Source organism: Notechis scutatus, chromosome 3 (assembly GCF_049901735.1).
Source record: "Notechis scutatus isolate UNSWTSFEM ecotype Mainland chromosome 3, rNotScu1.2, whole genome shotgun sequence".
NCBI classification, from domain to species: domain Eukaryota; kingdom Metazoa; phylum Chordata; class Lepidosauria; order Squamata; family Elapidae; genus Notechis; species Notechis scutatus.
Window position 1 is genome coordinate 36685141 of NC_142011.1, and position 20064 is coordinate 36705204.

At 37.9% G+C, this 20064-nt stretch overlaps 1 protein-coding gene across 1 annotated transcript; it reads left to right on the forward strand.

The window, feature by feature from the left end:
* Positions 1–3568: 3568 nt before the first annotated feature.
* PTPN7 (protein tyrosine phosphatase non-receptor type 7) lies at positions 3569–19888 on the forward strand. The gene is made up of 10 exons (XM_026680909.2): positions 3569–3664; positions 4122–4346; positions 9864–10047; positions 10930–11014; positions 12607–12683; positions 12776–12913; positions 14108–14218; positions 14772–14929; positions 15242–15355; positions 17690–19888. The coding sequence occupies exons 2-10, from the start codon at positions 4288–4290 to the stop codon at positions 17781–17783; spliced, it is 1020 nt and encodes a 339-aa protein (XP_026536694.1). The 5' UTR covers positions 3569–3664; positions 4122–4287; the 3' UTR covers positions 17784–19888.
* The last annotated feature ends 176 nt before the right edge of the window (positions 19889–20064 follow it).

Below are 20064 nucleotides of genomic sequence, written 5' to 3' on the forward strand. Positions count from 1 at the left end.
TGACGTGGTTTCACTATTCACTCAAGTCCCGATAAAAGAGACCCTTGAAATCATCAAAAATAAATACCAACCAGCTAAACACCTCATGGAACTAACAGAACACTGCTTAACCAACACATATTTCATATACAAAGGACAAAGATACAAACAAATAGAAGGAGCTCCCATGGGATCACCACTGTCACCTGTCATTGCAAACCTGTTCATGGAAGAATTTGAATCCAGAGCCCTGGCCAATGCCATCCTCAAACCCAAACTATGGTTAAGATACATCGATGACACATTCGTGATTTGGCCCCATGGACAAGAAAACCTAAACAATTTCCTAACACATCTAAACAGCGCACACCCCAAAATCAAGTTCACCATGGAAACAGAAACAAACAAACAACTACCATTCCTAGATGTACTAATCTACAAAAAAACAGATGGCACACTAGGACACACCATATACCAGAAGAAAACACACACCAACCGCTACCTCAACACCCAATCCCACCACCACCCAGCACAGATAAACTCCGTGGCTAAAACACTAATTACTAGAACCAAACGCCTGGCAGACAAGACACACATTAAGACTGAACTATGCACCCTGACTAAAATATTGACAGCCAACGGCTTCCACAAAAGCAAAATCACCAACTTGATCCACAAAAACACACTGAGACATAATAGAGACCCAGAAGATGAACAGACCCATGGAACAGCTGTCCTGCCCTACATAAGAGGCACTACAGACAAAATTAGTAAGATACTATACAGACACCACATCAAGACTGCCTTCAAAACAGACAGAAAAATAGCAGCCATCCTCAGAAACCCCAAAGACAAAATTGACCTGGAAAACCAAGGCATATACGAAGTCCCCTGTGCATCATGCCCGGCCACATACATTGGACAGACCAATAGAAGAATAAGCACCCGCCTGGATGAACACAAAAATGCAGTCAAAAAGCTGGAACACATTTCCTCACTAGTCCAACACATGGAAGCCACAGGTCATAGCATCAACTTCAATGGCACCAAAACCCTAGCCACTATAGAAAACCCTAGCCACAGAATCATCAGAGAAGCCATAGAGATTGAAAAAAGACCAGAAAGCATGAATAGAAGAGATGATTCCACCAGGCTGTCAATCATTTGGAAGCCTGCACTCACAAACAAAAAAAATCTCCACACCACAAGCCAGGCAAACACCTGGGCACAAACAGATCCCCCCTGATACCTCCAGCTCAAACACATCCCACCCAGATGAAACCCAGCTTCCTAACCAATGATAGCCGTCCATTTACCCGAAGCCAAGCTGCACTAAAGGCCTCCAATAAAGTAACACAATGCTGCCAGCCAATCAAGATACAAAAAGAGCCAAAAAACAGACAGAAGATATTAGAGACACCAATCAAGCAGAACACAGCAAACTCCGAGACCAATAAACACAGACCAAGACTCCCAACCAATCAGGATGAAGAAAAACCATTCTGGCACAGCAATAGGCTGCCCCAAATTTAAATCTGAAACCACTGTAAAAGTCTGACTCACAGATGGACACAATACAGAAGCCTGATGATGGCAGATGAGATTCTGCTGAAACGTTGCTACAACTTTAAAAGCACCACTACTATGACGTGGGAAAATACCGAACAAAGCTGAAGGCCATACATGTAAGTACATGAAAACTTAAGAATATATATATATATATATATATATATATATATATATATATATATATATATATATATATATTAATTATTCAGATTTATACATCTATGGCAGAGGTGGTATTCAACAGGTTCTGACCAGTTCTGGAGAACCAGTAGCAGAAATTTTGAGTAGTTCGGAGAACCGGCAAATACCACCTCTGACTGGAGATCTTACAGTATCCTTCCCCTGCCACGCCCATCAAGCCCCACCCACAGAACCGGTAGTAAAAAAAAATGAATCCCACCACTGATCTATGGTCCATAATACGCACAGAATAAAATAAAATTTAAAAAATGGAGTAGTCTTTTCATATTTTAAATTTACAAAACAAAAAGTGTTCCCCTTTTCCTCAAGTAGGGTTTTCCAATATTTCTTTTTGAGATTTTCTGTATTGTTAAAGTTGCAGTCAAGGTAGCTGCATAAAATTTCATTTTACAGAAATTAATCTTCTATATGAAAATTGTTGGGAATATAGTCCTCGCTTTGAAGCCATTGTCTCTTTGAATGGCTGTCAGTTTCTGGGTGAAGATAACAATTCTCAATGGAAGCTCTTGAAATTGTCCATCAACATTTATCAGGCATAGCTAATATTACTCTTTCTGGCAAAATTGCCACAGATGATCAGCATACAGTAATCAAGGTTAAAGAGCAAAAGATCACCATATTTTTCTTTACAAGCAAAGGACCTGATATTTTAAGAGAGTCTTTGGATGATAGTATGAATTGATTATTTTGTTGCCCAAGCCGCTGCTTTTTGATGCATGTTGCCTAGTCTTTCAAATCCTCATCTGTCACTTGGCACTCTTTGAATTCTAGAATTATAATGCCTGTAGTTCACAATTAGCTTCATGGGTATCCAGCATAAAACTGTTTTCAATTATTGTGATGTTTTTGTTTTCAGACTCTATTCCTAGCCACTTAAATATACATAGGAGATTTTCCCAGAATCTTTTGTTAACTTAATTTGAAGATTTTTTTCACTTTTACTATATATTCAAAATGGGTTGCATTGGCAGGAAAGATTCCCCAAAATGTTATACAATCCTCTTTTTTAAAAATATATTGTTTGATATATTTTCCAGCACATTTGTCAGCTGAATATTTTTTGCCAATGTCCTTTTTAAAGAGCTATAGCTTGTTGAAATGCCTATGCTTCATTGCTTACAGTAGAAAGAGGCTTCCTAATAATCATCTGCAACAGATGTGCATTGTGGTATTTTTCAACTGAAACGCTGTTGCCCAATTGCATTACTGCGTAATACTGTTCAAGTATTGCGTTTTAGGTTATCTAGCTCAACCTTCTCCAATATGGCATTTTGTAGATCTGTTCAATAACCAGTTGAAATACACGCAGAACATTTTTATACTCAAAAATGCCATGATTTTAAAATTGCTCCAGCAAATATAAATCTCTAGGGAATTAAGCCTATCATAGAGGATAAAGGGAGGATTTCAGGGGGGAGCTATTACTGCAGACTTCACAAGAATCGTATGATTATGAAATCACACACACTAAAAATGCTGCTTCCTATTATATCATAAAGCTCAATAGCTTATAGTCAGGGATTTGTATTTTTGTCAATAGAGTGGCATTACATTCTAGGCTGAAATAAGAATACAAAGTGAATTACTACATTCTTGGTTGTAAAAAATTACAGAAATATCAGATAATCCTAAAGCAAGAACAGGTAGTGGGGGGGCGGTCTAACTGTCCAGGCAGCCTTGCAAAAGTTCATCAAGAAGCTGAAGGTATCTGTGGAAGGAACTGTGAAGTTGTGGTCAGAATGTGTGTGGGTGGCTGTAAGGGTGGAGCAAGAGGAGGAAGTGTCAAAGAGCAACCACCAGCCTCAGAGATAAGGAATTTCCTGTATTCACTTTCTTTTCACTCTGCATGTACATCTCCTAGAGCCACAGACTCTGTTTAAAACCTTAGAGATGATGAAGTTACTGGCAGCATGAGGTGAGAGAGGAATTAATTTATGGGAAAGGGCAGAAAATCTCAGCTTAAGGGAACCATTTCTTGAGAATATGAAGATGGGGAACAAAGCTGCAAAATATGGGACAAAGAACAATGCGTAGTATTCTCCCAGCCCTCATATATCTGGAGTAAAGAATTAAGGGAAGAGTCTCTTCCGTTCACTAGCCTCAAACAATAGCCTCAATAGCCTCAAACAAGGAGTATCCATTTTATTCAGTGGGCTTTTGATTTCTCCCAAACAAACTTGTTGGACCAAATTGCATATTTTTCTTTCCTTTGGCTTTTTCAACAATTTTCAAGAACACCAAGCTAAGGGGCTTCTTCTGTACAAGGCTATGATGTGTCTGATTTAAATGGGGCTTGCTGTACCTGGGGTTTATGCATGATAGAAAGACAGTGAAGTTCTTAGTAATGATCAATTTGCTTGAATGTTTTCTAGGTGCTTTCCTGAGGACATGGGTTCATTGAGCTGCATTCGTTCTGTGCTTCCTGGCCTCTCTTACCTAAGTTCAACAAATCCTTGCTAGCAGAGCCCAGGCCTGGCCTGTTCAGCATGTCTGAGAAATCATAGTTTCTGCAGTCTGCAGAAGCAAACGAGGCAGAGAATGGATAAGGCTACCCACAGCAATCAGGAAGTTAAGAAACATGTGCGCCTGCAAGATCGGTGAGTCAGTAGTACTCCAACTTCTATGCATGGACTCTGAGATTCTAGATGTTAGTTAAGTGTTAAGCTGGTTCTGTTAGATAATATTATGTTCTCCGACACTCTCATAGTTTTGCTGAATCTGGATATAATAGCTGGGAATCATAGCAATTGTAATAAAGAGCATAAAACTGGGAATGCTGATTAAATAGATTAAAATGTTAGTCCTCAATTTATGACCAGTTACAATGGATGCTGAAAATGGGACTTACTTCACTTTTCCCCATCACAGTTCCATTATTACATTTTGGGCACTTAGCAACTAGCCTATATTGATTTATGATGTGTTTGATGGAAACTGGCATTTACTTTCAGTTTCCATCAAAACCGGCCCTATAGTAACAACAGGTTTGCTTAACAACTGTACAACTTTACAACCACAGTGCTCACATAATATTTGCAGCAAAAAAGGTCATGTATTCAATCTAGTCAAATGGTGACAACTGCCACGACCTACGACGAAAATTGTGGGCTCAATTATACTTATAAAGTCAAGAACTATCTGGACCTTTAGGGAAGAAGGCTGTTAAAGAGTTCATTCACAATGCACAAAGTTATGCTACAAACCATATGCTTCACTATGGTTCATTGAATAGATCTCCATTAGCTAGTTTCATACATGCTACTAAGCCTTAAAACTGGAGTGGCTACTTACACATGAATGTAAATTAGCGTATTAAAACCATGGTTTCCATGAGCAGTTTAATCAAGACCAAATGGCATCCAACAGTATGTACTTCTGTTTGTGGTGAGGAAGAGGTTTTTGTTTTGCTTTATTTTAATCTATCACTGTATTGGCATAAAATGGCTTGACATGGGTTCTTCAGGTCTAAAGTCCTAATACCTCTGTAGTCAAAGTCCTGGGACTTTGACTACATACTGCTGCATATTTACATATTGCTTCAATGCTATGAGCGATTTACCTTCTCTTCTTCCCAGAGAAGTCAATGTCAATCTTCCATTAAATATTAGATGAAATATTGTTGATCATTCATAAAGGCAGTGGTTAAAACTTCATTCCTGGCAACCCATCTGATTAGGTAGGGTAGCTAATCATTCTGAAGGAGATAATTAAACGAAAGCACGAATATCTGGGTGCTGATAACACCCAGGTCTACTTCCCCCACCAATTGCAAGGAAGCAACTATAATCTTTGAAGGCTAACTAATATTATTATTAGGTTGAATGAGTGAGTAGAAGCTAAAATTACATCCAGATATGCTAGAAGTGAGAAGCTATTGGTAAAAATAACATTGTTTGGTGAACTGAAGTGAAGCCTATTCTGGATAAGATTGTACTCTTCAGACACAGCAGATTCAGGGTTTAAGAGTTTTCTTTGACTGCCCTACTATTACCGTATTTGTGGTTCAGAGCACATTAGCACAACTGTAACTGATGTGGTACTAGGCCAGTTTCATGTAGTGATTAAGGTGCTGTAGTAAAAACCAGGAGACTATAAGTTCTAGCTCCACCTTAGGAAAGCCAGTTGAGTTCACTCTTTCTTAGCCCAATTCATTTCACAGGCCTGTTGGTATGTGCAAAATAGAAGGAGGAAGGAATTATGTATCATGTATGTTCACCACCTTGAGTTTCTTATAAAACATAATAAAGGAAATAGGAAATTTTTTTAATAAATACCGGTAAATAAAAAATAAAATAAAATTCCTGACCAGATCTGTTAGCAATTATCTATGCCTTTGCTTACTTAACTACATTAACACTTTCTACAGATGGCTCCCTGGAAATTAAAATACAATTTTGACAATTAAAATACTAATCACCTTAGGATCTGTCATGATGAACAGTGCTAGTTTTTCAATCAGCAGCAGAGGTCTTTTCAAATTGCTTCTGCTGCCACAAGGTCTGTCTGATAGGTCGGAGAAGACATTTTCTTTCATGGCTCCTAGCTGTGCAATGCCCTCCTCATGGTGGTGCATTTAGCCTCCACTCTTTCAGTGTTCAGAAAATGTCAAAACTGCATCTTTTTGTTTAAACTAATTTTTTCCACCATATGCTAATATAGGACCTTCCGTGCAGACATTCTAGATTTAAATGAGGAAGAAACCTTTGGAGGTTAATGATTTACTAGACTACACTTGGTTACTGCAAGTCTCCCTGCTACTGTCCGGTTGGTGAACTCCTGAGTCTATTTGGCCATTTTTGTATCACGCACCAGATACCTGACTGTCACTGACCGAGGTTGTTCTGACATATTGTGGAATACTGACTTTCTGGAAGATTGATTTCAGGTCTTCCAGAAGTTGGTCTTCCCACTTAGATACAAATCAAAGACCAAATGACTTTGCCTTTAAGGTGAGCCAGCAGTTTAATACATCTCATAACAAGAGAATTATCACTGGCCTCATCTCTGAGCCCCACTGTTCTACCAATAGCAGGAATTATTGCAGAGAATTTGCACAAATGACTTTAGGCATTAGAGCAGGGTCCCCAACCACCGGTCCGGGACGTACCGTCCGCGGAACAACTCCTACCGGGCCGCGGCTTGTGGCGCCGCCATCTTTTTCATGAAAAAGTGCTTCCAGTGAGCTTTTCCGGGTAGAAAGCTCACCGGAAGCACGTTTTCATCAAAAACAGATAAGCGGCCCAGCGCCTTCGGTGAGCTTTCCGGGTAGAAAGCTCACCGGAAGCATTTTTCATCATCAAAAAGATGGCGGCGCCCAGCTGATGCCGCACGGCAGACGCGGCGCCCAGCTGATGCCGTACCGGGCGCGGCATCAAAAGGTTGGGGATCACTGCATTAGAGTATAGGTACATCCAATTACTAGCAGATCTGAGCAATAGCTTCTGTGTTCTTGCAGTTTTGCCAGCAGAGAGGGACAGAAGCTTTAAAACATGTTTCCATTTACACACTGGAGGCAAATAAATAAACTTTCAAATCAAAATAGAAATGTTTGTTGCATGTTTTGCTCCTGTGAGGAACATTAATTGGAAATACATGCTCCCCCTCTTTTTAACCACAGCTCAAAGAGTATAGGAGAACGTCATCTTGTTTGCATATTAAACAATGTTATGAAGTTAAAAAGATTAAGCATGTGGATTTGTAGAACTCTCTGAATCACTTACAAAGGACAGGATTGAGTGTCCTTTATATATTCAATCACCCTGGAAGAAAAATTGTTGAGAGAACATGACGTAACCCTGGAAATATTGATGGCCTCCAGGAGTGAGAGACATATTTTGCAAGTTAGCATAGCTTTGGAGCAGACACCTTAGGGGAGTTTCTAGGCTGCAGAAATCTGCAGATGTTCTAGCTAATTCAACAGCCAATAGATACCCAGTAAAAGTGACAGTTTACATGCAAATATTGGGAAACAGTTTGTGCCCCAAGAAATTCTTAGCAAAGTACGTTAGAGATATTCTGGCAAAAATCATTTTGCAAAAATGTGAGCAGTAAAGCAAGACCCAGTCAGCAGAAGAAAAATATACATATATTGTTTGTGGAGTCATTATATTCAGAATATCAGATATGCTAAATAAATCGAACCATTGCATGTTAGTATAATGCTGCATGTTAGTATAATTATAGTTAGAAAACCTATGACCTGTTGGATCATCATTTCAGAGATAATTGCCTACCAAAAACAGAGAAAGGGGAGCAAAAAAGCAGCTTACTTCTGACTTTCCTTGTTACAAGCTGCCAGGGAGCACTGAAAATGGCAATCATATGATTGTGGCTGAGTATGGCAGAGTAACAGTGCAGCAGCACTAAAATGGCCAAAACACTGCCAAATTTCAATCCCATGGCAGTCATGCTTTTGGGATGCATTCTTAAATTAACTCATTTGAGCTACATTAATTCAAAAATTGTTATTTTATGATGCACTGTTTGCCCAACTGAAGATTACAAACAATCAAACAGACATGAGAGAGTTAGTAGTATATAGATATTCATCAACAAATAGCAAAATCAGTGCCAAGGCTGATATCAAGGAAACAACTTTTGGTGACCATGTAGTGGGTGATGGAGCATATATTAAATCAGAACTACATACCATGTCATCATCTGGCACATCAAAAGCAGATGTTTAATCTGTTATCTATTGTCCAGGCTTGAAGAAGTGGACTGAGCTGTTAATAAGATTCCACAATATCAGCTTCTCCAGCCTAACAATGCAACAGAATCTACGTTTTTGCATGAAATTCTGAATTACCTTGAAGTTGCTAAAGATAAGCAACTTTGAGATAAGATTCATTTGTAGTGGATTATTATTATCATTTAAAAACCACAAAAAATAACCAGGACCCAGAAATATTAGACTTGGAGGATTCATTCTCTGCTAGAATTATTGCCAAGGTAAACTCTTCATTTGCATGACATGGAATTGACTTTGCTTGTGACTATGCCTCTTTTGCAAATCAAGCAAGGAATTTACACACAAATGAGGCATTGAGGACATCATTCTAGTCCTACTTATTCCAGTCCAATGGGCCAGAATTAAAAACAATTTAGACAGTAAAAATAATATCCCCCCACCCAAAAGCTCTCCTAAATGGTACTGATACACACATTGCATTACTTCACTTGGGGAAATGATGGGGATTGCTTTTGCTTCTCCAAGGTTGCTGAGAATCTCTGTCCCCCTCTCCTGAGATTCCAAAGGAACGATATTCTTGCTTAGGATCATTGCAACATTACTAACGCAGCAATATGACAAAGGTAGAATTTCTCTCTCATCTCTGAGGGTAGATAAATGAGTTAGGTTCCAAGTTTTGTTGTTCAGAAGAGAGAGTCTTATGTAGTGGAGATTCAACAAGATAAGAGAAATCAAAGGAATCAAAGACATCTTAAGATGCCTTAAGTCAGTTGCATCTCCCAGAATTGGCACAGAAAGACCAGAAGATGTGTTCCAACACACACTTTCTGCAAATAATTCATCTGAAAGTCAGACAACTCACTTAGTTACTGCACAAACATAAAGTGGGCAATAGTGAAGCCATTGCATAATTTTCAATAATCAGGCCAGGATGAAGCCATTGAAGTTTGAATTGTTGAGCACCACACATCATGCAAATCAGAAGCTTGATGCAAATACACATACACATACACACACACACATATATATTTCTGCAGAAAGGCTTGTAGTCGCTCTTCTGGTAAAGCACTGAGGCCAGCCAGAACAGAAGTCCTGTGGTGGCAACTGGAGTTTGTTTTCCAAATGATAGGTGATGTAGGATGGGAAGGGAAAAGATGGCAGGGTTTCTGCCAACTGTTGCTCTGAAACTACCCGTCATTCCAGTGTATGCAGGCAGTAACTCTAACCTGCCCCGTTGCTGAGTCATGGTAAGGGCAGTGGTTCTCATACTTCCTGGCTTAGGAGGAAAGTATAGGGCTGACTATTAATTCAGGCCAAATTAACACAGCAACCTCATTTTGTCAGCAGAGGAACCCTGCTGCTATAGCATAGGCTGCTTTCTCTAGTTTGATGGTTTGTAACTTCAGGCTTCTTTGTCTTGCAGAAGGGGCTCCAATGTGTCATTGGTATTGGACATGAGTTCTCTGAGCAACATTGAACCCATTGTGCAAATCTCCACTCCTAGAGATGTCACAGTGCAATTTTTGAACACTGCCAGTCATGTCCTAACACAGAAGATGCTCCAGGAATGGAGCTGCAATCTGGAAGAGCTTCAAAAGGAGTTTGCGGTAAGATTCTCAAAACTGCCTACCGACTTCCTGATTTGATTCCAGTTTAAGCTCCTCTAGTACCTCAATTCCTTCCTGCTCCCCCTATGCCATTTTCAGTATGAGTGGCAGGAGCAAATAGCCTTTTTCCTAGGCTAGAGAGAGCTGCTAGAGAAGTATGAGATCTCTCTTAGGCACCTTCAGAAGTGTCCTGTTTTTGTCAAAATAAAGCACCTTTAGAGTATGTGTGCAGTCCTGATGCGCATGCAAAAGGGGCAGGACTTGCAGCATAATGGTGCAATCTGCTTTTGTCATTCTCTCACACACACTAAGCAGTTATGCTCTGCTGGGCTCTCCAAATGTGGTTTGTACATCAAGTAATGCATGTAGGACAGATAGTTTCCCAGGGCAGGAATGTTGAATCTATTAAAAAACCAATTACCACTTAGGAAAAGGAAATACTGGATTGAACTGCAGTGGATATAAAAAGGAGAATATAAAAATCACAGAGGAGAATCAGCTGCTTAAAGTACACAGTACAAATTGCTATCTGGGCTGAGAATCTGAGCAGATGTCTTGGCGCCTGCCTATTTTTTTTCCAGTGGAACTCTGGCATGCCATTCAGATGCCAAGTTTGACTTTGAATATCACTGTCTTGATTTAGACCGAGGCTGAATTAGTATAGGATCCAGCTAGTCATGGGTCTTAGATAGCAGCATCCGAGCAGAGCAGTAATTCTGAATTATACATTTTTTCCCACCTCCTTTCTGCTGAGTTCTCCTTGTGGGAAGGTGGGATTGGGAAATTGCCTACTTGAGAAGATCAAAGGCACCAATAATATTGTTTCCAACTCTCTGGGTACCATTCAAAAAGGAAATTAATTCAGCAATTGCTCCTTAACAGAAAATTCCCTCAAACTTCATCACTCCAGAAGAACTCAACATTCCTGGTCGGGCAGCAAAGGATAGATACACATCCATCCTACCAAGTATGTTTACTTTGCAATCATATTTGAACAGGAAGAAACTGGGATTGGGAAAGGAAAACAAAATCTGTTGAGTTTTGGCTCCAGATTTTATATTGCGTAACATACTGCAAAGCATGTAGTGTACTGCAGAGCATTTCTGCAACACTGGCAGATCCCTGTTTTCAATAGGATCTCCTGTCAAGTCTCTTGAGGATGCATGGCTCAGAGTCTGAAGCTGTCATTAATACCAGCAGGGAACATAGCTGACAGCCAGTGTTTCTATACCAGGTGATAAAATTCCTATTTTAGATTTCAGAAATAGTTTTCAGTCCACTGAATAAAATGACAAAAAGCATATCTTCAGCAGGATAGCCGTTTGGAGCTCTCTGAGGGGGTCAATATATCATACTGGGTAGGAAGTCAAACAGTTCTGGAGAATGCTCAGTTGGATAAATTGAATGTAGAGTACTGAACTGGAGAAACTTGCCACACATGGAACATCACTGTAGAACATGAAATAGTTACAAAGGTTACTTCTGGATGGAGGTCTCCTAGGGCTACCAGTTAAGTGAATCGTCCATTCCTTGGGTATGAAATATCAAGAAATGATGGGGAAATATGGAAAGGTTCTAAGTAACAGAAGACAATATATTCAAGGAGTCCAGTAAAATTCCATGAATGAGACAGAATGATTGTGCAATAAACATTTCAGTGGAAATTGGAAGCACAATTTCTCTCTAGTGGGATATCTCAATGAAAAAAAAAAGGAAAGAAAAGAATGCCTTGAATTCTTCAGTAGAATGGTAAAAATTCAAACATAGGTAATAAAGCAATATCTTTCATATTTGAATATTTTTGAGGCTTGTGTGCTATTTTTGACCATGGTATAGCTTCTTTCCTTTCAGTTACAGGGAATAAAAAAATAGTTACTGCCCTGAGAAACACTGAATGCTGAAACTATTGTAAGTTGTAGAAAAGCCAATCCACTCCAGACATTTTTAACTTCTGTTCCCATTATCTCCAGGCTTGGCTGGGTGGAAATTATATGAAGAAAAGTCCAAGTTATCCGAATGGTTGGGGAAGGCTGCTTTTAAAGCTGTGATGTGATAAAATGCAAAAATTCCTACACATACATAAGAATTTCTTGCTGATGCTAACATTCTTGCCCAAGACTGTAAAGGAGAATATAATTTAAAGTGAAAGAAGACGAATAAAATTTCCAGTTGGGCCACTTTGTTGGGGGATGCATATTCCTCCAGGTTTAGGAGAAATAAAATATTTTTTTTTTTTTACTTCTGAGGAGAACTATAGAAACTCAAGGCATCAGGAAAAAAAACTATTGGTTCAGCCAGGCATTTAACTACTGTACTTTTTATTTTTGTCATCCTTGTTTTAAAATATAGGGTTTTGAAATCCCCTTTATACTCCCATTTTGATATTATATTTATATTAATATTTATAATGAAAAGTGGGTGAAATAACGGCCCCAAACCAAACTGATAGGAAACCAGAAAGATTTCAAAACCACTTTTCTGTGGAGTGGTTTGGCCCAACTGACAGTAAATGCTATATTAAGCCCTTAGCTATCTCACCTAACTAAAATATTCCTCTAGATCCACAGAGCCGTGTCTGTCTCAAGAGAGTCAACAGCCAAGAAGAGGAGTCTTACATAAATGCAAATTACATCCGGGTGAGCCAGAGAATTATCTAGAGGTGAGAATAACAAAGATACTGGCTCCGGTGTCTCTTGTTAATAGTTGTTATTTCTCTCCCGTTGTCTAGGGTTATGCTAGCCAGAAGAAGACCTATATTGCCACACAGGGACCCATGCTAAATACAGTCAATGACTTCTGGACAATGGTGTGGCAAGAAGAAACTCCACTCATAGTTATGCTCACCAAACTCAAAGAAAGGAAAGAGGTATTATTGTTAGAGATGTATATAAATTTTGCTTAATGAGAAGTGTCAAAGTTCCCTGTGTTTATCCTGGGTTCTGTGTCCTTTGGCAGAGGAGATCAGTGCCATTGCTATAGTATAACATCTGTACATAGTTGTATGTAAGTTGGCAAAATATTCAGAAACCTAATAAAGGATAGCCACTTATAGCCATAGTAGTACTATGACATACTATGGCTCTTCTAGGGGAACACATCATGCTATTATATTTTCTGCAAGTTTTCAGTTTCAAGATTTGTGACATTCTGGATTATGGAGTAATGAGGCTATCTTTACGGATTTAAAAGCATTGGATGAAATGCTTATGCACTGTCTTTTAACTCAGAGATCCTGAAATTTGCTGCACTAAATGTCTCCTGGTCTATGAATTTATAAAGCAGTCCTTCTGCCGCTCTAAAGCTCCACTCTTTTCAAACCCTCACAGATAAGCTGCCATTTCAAGGTCATATTTTTGGTCATATTTTGAAGCTGCTTTTATTATTTATTTCCCAGTTGCTGGTGCTTTGCTTTTTCTTAGTTTTCAATTAATGACTTCTAGATAGAACTGCTACAAAGCACTCTGGGCATTTTATGGTGGTTTCTCCTTGGCAGATGGATGATACTGGTACCTCTGCATGAAGTTTTGAAAGGTGTTGGGTGAGACTTCGGGAAGTTTTGGTATCACCTACTGATGTGCAGGAAGATTGCTTATTGCTAAACCTATTGCTTATTGCTTAACTTATTGCTAAACAAGGGCCCTGTTTAGAAATAAAAAAAAACAAGAAAGGAGTTTATCATCTGGCAAATGTGCAGAGAGTGTGGACTTATTATTTCTGGAAGCTTTGTTAGCCAGCACAAATCTCTGCAGACCTAATAAATACAAATGTGTGGCAAGGGAATATTAATAGCTACATCTCAAGTGTATTTTTTTTTAACTCTAAGATTTTCCTAAGCCTTTTCTTTCCATAAGGAAGCTTTAGAAAATACATTAAAAACTCACATGTGGAGGTTCTGAGCCTCAGCGAGCTTGCTATTGTTTGCTTTGTAGAACTCCTGCAGCCCATTTGCTATGGGGGAATAGGTCTGTGAAGTTCTGATTTCCTCTTTTCTTTGGGGATTTAGAGTCAGCCGCTTGGTTGACATCTTTATGGATGAGGATCCCTACCTTTATAATTTCAGAAATGTATCTGTTACTGGCCTGAAAGAGAAGCATCCTATGGACCATTTAGAATTCAAGTCCAAGACATTTGGGAATGTGATGACTACACCATTCGTAGCCTTTCCCTGCAGGTATACACTTTTTTTATTGATGAAGACGAGTGCTCTGGCAAGATGATTTTTCTGCACAGTTCACCCTTCCCTCCAAATCTCTATGCAAGTATTGTCAAAACGTGTACATGTATAGGTGAACACACACACACACACACCCCATATATACCATTTTGGCTGTATAAGAAATTCCTTTCTGATACTTATTAGTGTATATGAGTGGACCTGGCACAAAAGTTTGCAATCTGGATTATTTCTATTTTATTTTTCTACTTGTAGACAGAGTATTCCTTTTCATTTAATTTCCCATTTAATTTTCATTCTATCTATAATTATCAATGACCATTTCATTGAGAATTCCATTGTCTCACTTAGTTGTCATGAGGCTATTGTGAGGAAGAGGGGTGTTTTTCCCTCAGGACTTTTGTCTCCTTAAAGATGTCTGTATAGCTGTAAGTTTTGGAATTCCAATAAACACCTGGATACTTTCTCTCTTGGATAGACGCAGTCACATATATGTGAATACTTGAAAGAGTAAAAGTAATGCTATCTTGTATTTCATTATGATTTTCAGTTCAAAGATGAATGTCGCACTGTGAAACACATTGTCTTCTCATCCTGGCCAGACCAGAGGACACCAGAATCAGCCAAGATGCTCTTGCATTTGATTCTTGAGGTGGAGAAAATTCTAAAGGCTTCCCAAAACAAGGGACCAATTGTTGTGCACTGTAGGTGAGAAATTCTTCTTGTAGCTCCATAGTGTTGGAGGATGCCCAGAGCTGCTGGTTTTGAACTTATATTTGAAATCTCCATTCTAAAATGATGCACTGCAGATCTAGCAAATACTTCCCTCTGTAAAATTCTGTACATATGGAGTCTATGGTGAAACTGGCAAACTGTTTTTCCCAGAAGCGTCTTGGTTTCAGTGAGATGGAATTTAGCAAACCTACTTGATTAGAAGGGGATGGGCAGATATATTTCTACACCTTTGTCCTTCATATCCCCAAAGATATGAATCTGACATGAAGTTGTTGTTCTATTTAGTGCGGGCATTGGACGGACAGGCTGCTTCATTGCTACTCAGATTGGATGCCAGCAACTAAAGGACAAAGGAGAAGTAGATATTTTGGGAATTGTCTGCCAGCTACGCATAGACAGGTATGGATCAAGACCGGTATAGAGGCCAAGTTCTGAGTTTTTCATTTCATTTCATGAAAAACTGAAGTGGTCTCTAGTTAGCTTATCTTTTTGCTTTGTATGTCAAGTTAAATGTACTGAAACTTCTACTTCATGCTATAGTACATACTTTGAAGGTGTCCGGAAGCATCTTGATAAACGTAGTTTCCTAAATGCTGATAATTTGATATGAAAGTAACTAAATTAGCTCATTCAGTATTCAAGGAAAATCACAGCAGTCATTAATGCTTTGGTAACAAGGCAGTTGATGGTGAGGGATGTACTGTATCCCAGGCATGTTTGTAGGAGACATAATAGGGTTCACGATTTGGTACTGCCAATGGCATCTTTTCAGTAGATACATAGAAATAAGTAAGTTTGATCCCTAAACAAATCAGACCCACTTTGGGTACCTCATTTTAAGATCTGTATTTGTCTCATTCTGTATTCTCACCGCATACACAAAGGTGCCAAACTAATTATACCCAGTAATAAACTTATTTCTATATTGTTACATTAGATTTAGTCTCCACTTTTATATAGACTTGTGATAAGTTAAGTAACTACAAAGCCCCATTAAAATTATTTCAATGTAACACTTGTGGTAAAATGTTATACCTCTGAATGCAACACAAGCATGTATGACACTGTGACATACATTATTAGTGCTATTTGTACGGTGCTTCAGGACACCATGGAGCAAAATGAAGTGCCAAGAAATGTATGCAAATCTTTATATATCAAATATATTAAAGAATGCACTCTTTACGAATGAAGGTGAATATACATGTCTCAGGATTATGTTGCAGGATCCAATCTGGGCCGGTCACCAGGACCAGAGGTTTTGTCTTCCAAGCTTTCGGACTCGTGTTAGAGCTCATCTTTAAGGAACTTCCTTGAAGATGGGCTCTAGCACAAGTTAGAAAGCTCGGAAGACAAAACCTCTGGTTCTGGTGACCGGCCCAGATTGGATCCTGCAGTGCACTCTTTAGTTCTACACTGGGACATGTCTATAAGTTAAGAGCACAGCCAGACATCCAAGGGTTTGTGTTATTTTATCAACTCCAGTATCTAAGTAAATGTTGTCTATGATATGAATAAAGTACATGCAAAAAAGCAACAGAAAAACTGTAACCTCTATAAACAGCATTACAAATAGCCTGGAACAATATTACTTTACAAGCAATACAGAGAATATTGTCTATCGGATAAGATTTTTTAAGATAGTTCCTGATGTCTTATATATAATATAAATGGATCATGTCAACTCTTCAGTTTGCTCTTCCAGGGATTATTAAAAGCTACCTTTATATCTAAGTGCCACTCATAGTCATGTTAATACGCTTTGAGTGAAAGATGATTTTGACCTGATAAAAATTCTCAGTAATTAATTGAATGATTCTTCCCAGTGTTTAATAATGCTATTTTAGTTTGATTTAAGAAGTTTTTTAAAAAAGTTTTTATTGGTTTTTAAAAACAAACATAAACAAACAAAACATAAAAACATCAAACCATCTTCCATATATGTACATACAGTGTGCCAGTTGGTTTACAAATTGTTTTGTGCTTCCATTTCGTAGTCTTCAATTACAATTACATTGCATATAATCTCGTATTTTCAATCAAAAATTAAATACCTTAGTATCATTATTAATCAATCATTTGACTATACTTTTATTAATTCATGTTTTACAAGATAATCATAATTTACTTAGTTTGTTTTATAACAGTTCATATTATCATCCCAAATCTATCCTAAAATCATTTTGTAGATATAATAAGAAGTACATCTTTATATATTTATTATTTTCTAAAAGTCTACATATTTCATTACTGTATTTTATTGTCTAACCATTGATAGAATAGATCCCAAATTTTATAAAATTGTTTATCCTCTTGTTTTCTAAGTTCAAATGTCAATCTACTCATTTCAGCACATTCCAATATTTTCTTAATGACTTCCTCCTGTGATGGTGTTTTCTCATTTTTCCAGTTTTTGGCAAATACAATCCTAGCCGCTGTTAATACATTTGCAATCAGATATTTCAAGTCTTTACTAGATTTAAGAAGTTTTAAAGGTCATAGTTTCAGTCCTCATTATTTAATCTGTTGATGTTTTATTTTACAAGATTTTTTGCAATTTCTTGAACAGGCATTTGCAATTGAATTGTTTTGCAAAGTATATGTAATTCTCAACCTGCTTTGTAAGCTGTTCTGCTATGGTCTGCAAAGATTGTAAATGATATAAGATTGCAAAACAAATGTATTGTTCTTCCCAGTGCCTGTATATTTAAACAGATTTTCTTTGCATTGCAGAGGGGGAATGATACAAACCAGTGAGCAATACCAGTTTGTCCATCATATACTTGCTATGTATGCCTCACAGCTTTCTGAATTCACAGACAACTAATCCATCATGCTGTGGTAGCAAGAGGAACTGTTTATATCTGGACACTTTGCTTTGGAGAGCCTTTTTTCTGATAGCAAGATAGTAAAGTATTTATATTTCAGCCACTTGAAATACATGGCTCAAACAAGAACTGTTAGGTTGTTGGTGTTATGTAAAAGGAATTTAGCTGGATGTAGAGTTTTAATTTCATTTTTTTTATATTTTGAACTTCCTGTGTAAGTTTTGTAAACATAATATTCATTTCAAGTTCATTAAAAATACTGTTGTGTTTTATACACACACACACATACATACACACACACACACACAAACAGCTGTACATCTCAATCCTGGACTAACCAGGTCATGTTGTTAAGGTCTTTTCCCAGTGTCTGGAGGCTATGGATATTCCGGATGGGTAGGAAAAGACTCAAGCTTGATCCTGACAATCATGAGTGGTTATGGTTTTGGATCGCTTGAGACCAGTGGATCCATCTTGAGTCATGAATAAGCTTGCACTTTTCCCTTCAGAACTGATAACTATATGGAGATATTCTTAAACTCACATCTCCTACTTAAGGAACAGGTAGCAGCTATGGCTAAGAAGGCCTATGCACAAATCCATCTTGAGTACTAATTATAATCCTACCTGAACCAAATAGTTGTTCAGATAGTTACTCTATCATCTCACATATGACTCTAGTAATGCAGTCTACATATGGCTGCCCTTGAAAAACACTCAGAAGTTGCAACTGGTGCAAAATGCACCATTATGGGCAATTATGGATGTGTCACATGATCACAATTCAGTGTGTTGGTTATCCTTGTATGTTCCAGGTCAATCAAGAAGTGTCATGTAATGAAATTAAGAAATATGGTTTCTTGGTCACAGCACCTGCTCTCTGGAACAAGATTTCCCTGAGACTTGTTTGGCTCTTACCCAGTGGTGGGATTCAATTTTTTTTTACTACCTGTGGGCTTGGTGGATGTGGCAGGGGAAGGATACTGTAAATAATCTCCAGTCAGAGATTCTCCAAACTACTCAAAATTTCCACTACCAGTTCTCCAGAACTGGTCAGAACCTGCTGATTACCACCTCTGCTCTTAACCCACCTGAGTTGAAAGAAACCCTTAAAATCTGACTGTTTCTCCAGTTGGGTTAGACTAGGTTGCAGGACTTGTGGGTTTTACTGGTTTAAAATGAAGAGTTTTCCTTTCTTCAGATAGTAATAGCACTTAGACTTATATACTGCTTTATAGTGCTTTTACAGCCCTCTCTAAGCAGTTTACAAAGTCAGTATATTGCCCCCAACAATCTGGGCCCTTATTTTACCCATCTCGGAATGAGTCAATCACAGATGCTTGTGATTTTATTTTTCTTAATTATTTCATTAATACATGATGTCCAGAGTTACTATGGAATTAAGAAGCCCTATAAATTGAATTAATTGGTTTGTATTCAGTCACGAAATACAGCCTGATTTAAACAAGGTACTTTAAATGAGAAAGCGAGTCTTCCATGCAGGGGTGACCACATTTAAATATATAGTTAATTTGCGAAATATTCAGTCTGTAAGCATTAACACACAACAGGTTAGCTGAATGTATTATTGGCTTGCTAGTGTTATGTTCAAATGGATGAATATTTAAATAAGCATATTTTATATGCTTAAATAAAATTGGAAAACGTATTGTAATATATTTCCTTCCACCCCCAGTTTGGTATGAGTTAGATGCTCTGCAACTAATCAGTTAGGGCTAAAATGCATAGGAAGTTGCCTTAAAATAAGCAAAAGTGCTAATTCACTTTGCTCAGCATTGGTGATATTATCTGAAATGAGGATATCAACTTTCCCAGCCATGATATTTTCAGGTATCTGGTAAAATCTACAATAACATATTACAGGTCATATTGTTATGCAGATGTCGCATATTACAGCACTGTATGTACTTTGTGTCATTTTCACAGCAATATCATGTGGGAATAATGCCACTTGCACTCACTGTCAAGCCTAGTCATATCTGGAGTGCTTATGCATACAGAATAAATCTTCTACCTCTGAATTGTGTTTTTTTTAATGTTTTCTCTTACTGTAGAAAAAAGTAAACCATGTTTATTAAAAAAAAATAAAGTTGTGCTGTATTCTTTCTAATCTTTTCCCACCAAGGCTAGTGACCTTAACATAATAAATAATTTGCATGCATGAATCTTTAACATTCCAGTTTAAAGCATAAAAATGTAGTCACTGACTTTTCTTTATTTTTATTATGATTTTTATATGAAGAAAATACTGAGAAAAGG